This window comes from Myxine glutinosa, chromosome 1 (genome assembly GCF_964187855.1).
Source record: "Myxine glutinosa chromosome 1, kmMyxGlut1.1, whole genome shotgun sequence".
Taxonomy (NCBI): Eukaryota; Metazoa; Chordata; class Myxini; order Myxiniformes; family Myxinidae; genus Myxine; species Myxine glutinosa.
This window is the reverse complement of record NC_136261.1, coordinates 123,725,510-123,731,598: the sequence shown is the minus strand read 5'-3', so window position 1 is coordinate 123,731,598 and position 6,089 is coordinate 123,725,510. Positions and strand designations below refer to the sequence as shown.

At 44.0% G+C, this 6,089-nt stretch overlaps 1 protein-coding gene across 1 annotated transcript in view; it reads right to left on the bottom strand.

Annotated features, from left to right (window-relative positions):
- Window positions 1–210: 210 nt before the first annotated feature.
- LOC137419231 (uncharacterized) overlaps window positions 211–6,089 on the bottom strand; it is a 73,315-nt gene continuing 67,436 nt past the window's right edge. Inside the window, exon 7 of the mRNA XM_068105374.2 lies at window positions 211–545. Within this exon, the coding sequence (XP_067961475.2) occupies window positions 366–545 (180 nt within the window). The 3' untranslated portion in view covers window positions 211–365. The remainder of the gene's footprint in view (window positions 546–6,089) is intronic.

Genomic DNA, 6,089 nt, shown 5'->3' with positions numbered 1-6,089 from the left:
GTCCATGTGTTTTTTTGTTTTTTTTACCTCTTCCACCCCCACCCCCCTTCCCACGCCTCCTCCCACCAAGCCCGCTCCCTCCCACAGATCTCCCGATGTCCCTGTTCTCTACTGTTGTACTTGTGTGCTTTCCTCTCTCTCCCCACCCTCTTTCTCCCCATCTTGTCTCCCGCTCCCTTTATTATATGTTTTTTATGTGTCCGATTGATTTTTTTGTCATTAATGTTAGCTCTTACACAAACCTCGATCTTGTATACAAAAAACAAATAAAATAAATGCAGAATTGGTGCTGTATACTATAGGTACTTTCGGTATCGGTTTGATGTACTCTCGGTGTATTACTTCAGTGTTGAATTTGTTCAAAGTTACTGATCATACCGATTTTTGTGGCTGTTGAATCCCTTTGCAAGCAGACTCGGCTGGCCATGCTTCCCATAGTTAGGGTGATAAGGGCTTAGAAGGCTCTTGGAGGGTGTAGTAGTAGTCTGAGTAGTAGTCCAAGGATTATGGGATCTTGGTAACAAGTGCATAACTGCAGAACGAACCTAGGGTGGTAAAAAGAATGAGCAAATATATTTTGTTAAATATTTGTTTTGACCTTTTGTTTTTCACTTCTTTAGGTATCATCAGCCCATCCCCTGCATAGCAGGAGAAGGGGTTTTGTAAGCACGTGTGTGTGTGTGTGTGTGTGTGTGTGTGTGTGTGTGTGTGTGTCCGGGCCATAACCTATTTACCATTTGAGTTTTGTCATTAAATTTTCACCAAAGCTTTATCATGATAATACAAGGAAGGCAAGTTAATAATTTTGTCAAAAGGTCAAAGGCCAAATCACATAAAATCATCAATTTTCATCCAATTGACCTGAAATGTAAATTTACCATTTGAGTTTGGTCATCAATTTTTTAACAAAGCTTTATTATGAGAATATGGAGGACGCAAATTAATAATTTAGTCAAAAGGTCAAAGGTCAGCGTCACATAAAATCGTCAATTTTCATCCGATTGACCTGAAATTTTAAGAATTTGCATATTCGGTCACTGAATTAGTTCAGCAATCAAAAGCTAGAAGCAGATTATTTTTTATATCTAAAGCTCAAATGTGGCATAAAATCATCAATTTTCATTTTGTATTTAAAAAAAACTGTTTTCGTTATTTTTATCAACGGAAGAAGAAGAAGAAGACGTCTGAATACAATCGGACGTTGCATTTTCAGATCCTTTATAAATCCGAGATAATATCTTACAAAGCAGTGTATTTTACTCACATATATAGCTGTAGGCCTACATCGTAAAGGATATCCGGATGAAAATGAGGAGATGTGGATGAGATATACAGTACATATAATTAAAGTATCGTACACTTCCTGGTGGTATAAGTGTCCTCCAAAATATTTAATGGCATACTGTATATGGTTCCATGACCATTTTTGTTGCTTTGAAACCACACGTCTTCTACTACTTCATGACTTGTCAGAATTGCAAGACTTTCATCTTTTGACACCTTTGTTGTTTACCCTCCCTAATACTCGCATGCAATGTCTACAGGTGCACAGTACACTCTCAAGACTTTCATTTGCAGTTTTAACCTTTCTCATTTGCACCCCAGCCCTCCAACTCCCTGATATTGACACCCTTATCCCTGAGGGGCCCTGAATATGCCTGTTAAACGAACCCTCAACTATTGGAGAAGTTAGCGAGCAAACTGTTGTGAATCCTGGTTATCACAGGGAATTTGAAGTCCAGGTGACCTTCTCCTCTATCATTTGTCATTTCCCATAGTCCGCAGGACCTTTTGTTTTGCTGTACCATCAAGAATGAGCTGAGCAGTTTATTCTCCTCCATAGTCAAGTCATCAGTTGTATTTATAACATTCAACCTATCAACCCACACAGCAGAGGAATTTAAACACTGCAAAAAATAAACTACTGTAGCGGTTACCGGTAGCATGACACAATTACCCTGCACCGGCCTATGACGCAACCGGCGAGCGGTCACGTGTCCGGACTCGCCCGGGCGTGTTGAGACTTGCCTTTACCGGGCGAACGCTTGCCTTGCATACCACGCCCCGTTGAGAGGCGTGGCTTATCTATTTGCATACCACGCCCCGCCTGAGAGGCGTGGCTTTTGTGTGTTGAGTTTCTGATATATATTGCCGCCCGTTCGATCGGCTGATTCAGTGCTTTGGAGTTCGTTTGAGTGAGCTGGGAATAAATAGGTCAGAGAAACCTAATTCCTGGCGTCGTCCATTTTGTCCGATTTTATCGTGTGAGCACAGCTCCCACACTACTTTATTATAAACTAGAACGGCACTTGGTGGAGCATATACGTTCGCCAGGCTAAACAGTTTACGTTTTGTATCCATTGATATGTCGGATCTTGATCTGCACATGAACCAAAATCTATTCGACTTGTTCTTATTGCCGAACCAATTCATCCACAAAGTTTTGTCATAACTCATCCACCACTTGTTGAAATATCATGCTATGTATTGTTTTTGGCCCTATCACTCAAAGGTGAAGAATCACTTTAAAAAATTATCTGATCCGGATCCGTAGAATTTTCACCAAAATTGGACAAAGTATTCCTTGTCACATAACCAACCTGTCCACCAAATTCGTCGGAATCTGTCCTCAACTTTTTGAGATATCCTTTTCACAGACAAACAAACAGACATGGATGAAAATAAAACATCCATTCATCTTTGGTTGCGGCGGTAATTACATATACAACAAGAAAGAGCAATCAGAGATTGCAAACCCTCGCCAGGATGTATTTTCATTGGTTTTTAAGGCTTTTGTGTTAAAACAAATATGGCGGCCGAACCACGTGACCGATGACATCATCATTTTTATTTCTCCACCAATTTATGCCTACATGATGCTCAAGAAATTTCATCTTGATCGATGAAGTTTTGTACTTGTCAAATTATGACATCATAATGGAGGCACCTATGACATCATCATTAACATATTTTATTCCCCATGCAGAGTTCTTTACAATGAGCCATGTATCAATTTTTTCTTTGCAGTGCTTTCAGAGATATAGAGGTGCAACGTTTTTCGGTTTTTCCAAGATGGCGGCAAAACCACGTGACATATGACGTCATCATTATTATTTTTTCCCCCACCAATTTATGCCTACATGACGCTCAAGAAATTTCATCTTGATCGGATGAAGTTTTGTACTTGTCGAATTATGACGTCATAATGGAGGCACCTATGACATCATCATTAACAATTTATTCCACATGGAGAGTTCTTTACAATGAGTCATTTCTCAATTTTTTCCATTCAGCGTTTTTGGAGATATAGAGGTGCAAAGTGTTTCGGTTTTTCCAAGATGGCGGCCGAACCACGTGATATCTGACGTCATAATTATCAATAAAAAAATTATACAGGTGGAGTTGCACCCATGGTTAAAATTTCCTGTCGATAGGTCCAACGGTTGCAGAGGAAATAATATTTATTCTGTGTGGACAAACAAACAGACAGACAGACAGACAAACGGACTCAAATGCAATACCCTCTCCTCTGGCGGGGGTAATGATTACATTTTAACACAAAAAACAACGTTTACACACAGAAAGGGAACCTTCTGTTCTCTAAAACCTTGGTCATTGTTTCAGATATTTCTGGTCACTGAGCCGAATTCTCTTCACAGAAACAAGGGAGAATATTAGTTTTGTTGATGTTGAGAAGAAACAGTAGTGCATTGAGGAACATGCTCCATAACATGTGCTCCTGGTCAGGGCACACTTTAGCCAGATTAGTGCAAGTAGGGTGTGTGTGGCAGGCATTTTGCTCCTGGTGTAGTAGTAGTCCTGGTCTTCATTCATGACTCCACGCTCTGGCACAGGTTTGATAATATGAATTCCAGCCAGCGCTATATAGTGCGGTCGAAGGAGATAGTGATAGGTGTGGCATAGGGGCAAATTTCTTCCATATTTAGCTTCTGCCATATTCATCTCATATCCGATCTCTCACCCCTATCCCCAACTACCTCTCTCCTAGTAGCTGTTCAAGCAAGACGTCCTTCCAGTCAAGCAGAATAGGTGAAAATCCTCCATTCTGTACATAATATTTCATGATGGCCACCACTAAAGACATTGACTGAAGAGACATCAACGCACATGTAAATTCAATACACCCCATTACAAACTTTACAATGTCTTCCTCTATTCAATCCTTGTAATAAAACAAACACGTTAGTGGTGTTGTTTCCATTCCTAATAGAAGCCCTCTCCCTCCCACAGATCTCCCGATGTCCCTGCTCTCAAATGTTGTACTTGTGTGTTTCCCTCTCTCTCCATCTTGTCTCCTGCTCCCTTTATCTTATGTTTTATGTGTCAGTTTGTCTTTTTGTGATCAATGTTAGCTCTTACACGAGCCTCGATCGTGTATGCAACCCCTCCCCCCACCCACCCCCCCCCCCCCAAAAAAAAACCAAACCAGAGTTGGCTTCCGGTCCGGTCCGGAGAGGACGCTGGCGTCGCTTGCTCGCCGCTTCTCCGACTGGGCCATTGTCTTTAGCTTGCTTTTCTGGTGGTCGTGGCGGATTTTTGGCCATTGAGTCTGCCCTCTGCATGGTCCCGGCTCTGCTCCTAGCTTCGCCTGCCCGGCTCCTTCGCTGTTTCCTCGGGCCCGCTCCCGTGGGTTGTGGCCACTGTTTGCAGTGGTGGTGGTGGTGGTTTGCCGCCGTGATCTTGATTAGCGGCGGCGGTCGTTTGCCGCTGCATTTGCCGCTTTGCCTCCTCAACCTTGGCCTCGTGCTCGTCTCTTCGCTCCTGTCTGCCCTCTGCTCGGTCCCGGCTCTGCTCCTGGCTTCACCTGCCCGGCTCCTTCGCTGTTTCCTCGGGCCCGCTCCCGTGGGTTGTGGCCATTGTTTCGCCTCCTCAACCTTGGCCTCCTGCTCGTCTCTTCGCTCCTGCCTGGCATGGCTCTGCGGTACTCCGCTGCAAGGCTTCTTATGCTTAATACCCGCTCCACCGCATCATGCATCTCTGCAAACAAATCCAATGGACTCCTGCGACGACCCAGGTACATTCACTGTGGCTCCGGTCATAAGTTTGTTCATTTACAATCAGGTCACTCCATCCCCATCCTCTGGTTGGCTCAGCGCACTCCCACTCATCGTCCCAGCGCACCTGGTCACATCAACGCACACAATCGTACCTCCTGTCTGCGAACCCTGGCCAAAACACCTGAGTTCATCCCCGCCGTACAAAACAACATCAAGCTCACCCTGTTCAATACCCGGTCCCTCAACAACAAATGCCTCATCCTGAACGACTACATCCTGGAAAATAAACTGGACTTTCTCTGTCTCACTGAAACCTGGCAACAACCTCTGGACTACTTCGCACTCAACCTTACCACACCCAATGGATATTCCTACATCAATAAACAACGCTCGGAGGGCCGAGGTGGTGGAATTGCCATTAGATCTTTTCTACCCCCGCTAATTTCGGTCCCCTTGTGTTTTATACCTCCCCCCCCCCCCCCTTCCCACGCCTCCTGCCCCCAAGCCCTCTCCCTCCCACACTTCTCCCTGCTCTCAAATGTTGTGGTTGTGTGCTTCCCCTTCTCTCCCCATCTTGTCTTCTGCTCCCTCTTTTTGTATATTTTGTTTGTCTGGTTGATTTGTTTGTGAAATAAATGTTAGCTCTTTCACGAGCCTCGATTCAGTATACAAAAAAAAAAAAAAAAAAAAAAAATTCACCGACAAGACATCAGGACCAGCCTCATCTCCATCGCATCTGCTCCATCATTTGAACACCTGGATTTTAAACTCTCTGGTCACACAGTCAGTCATGGCTGTTGTCTACCGCCCTCCCAAACCACACCCATCATTCCTGTCTGACTTCTCCTACTTTCTGACCCAGCTATGTTCCCTCTCCCCCTCAATCCTCCTCCTTGGTGATTTCAATATCCACATGGACTCCACTGACTCCACGATAACCACTGACTTCACTGACTTACTCACCTGCTTTAACCTCACTCAACATGTCAACTTTCCTACCCATAACCGTGGTCACATTTTAGACCTTGTCTGCTGGACTGGATTAATTTTGCACCATCTCTCTGGCTCCGA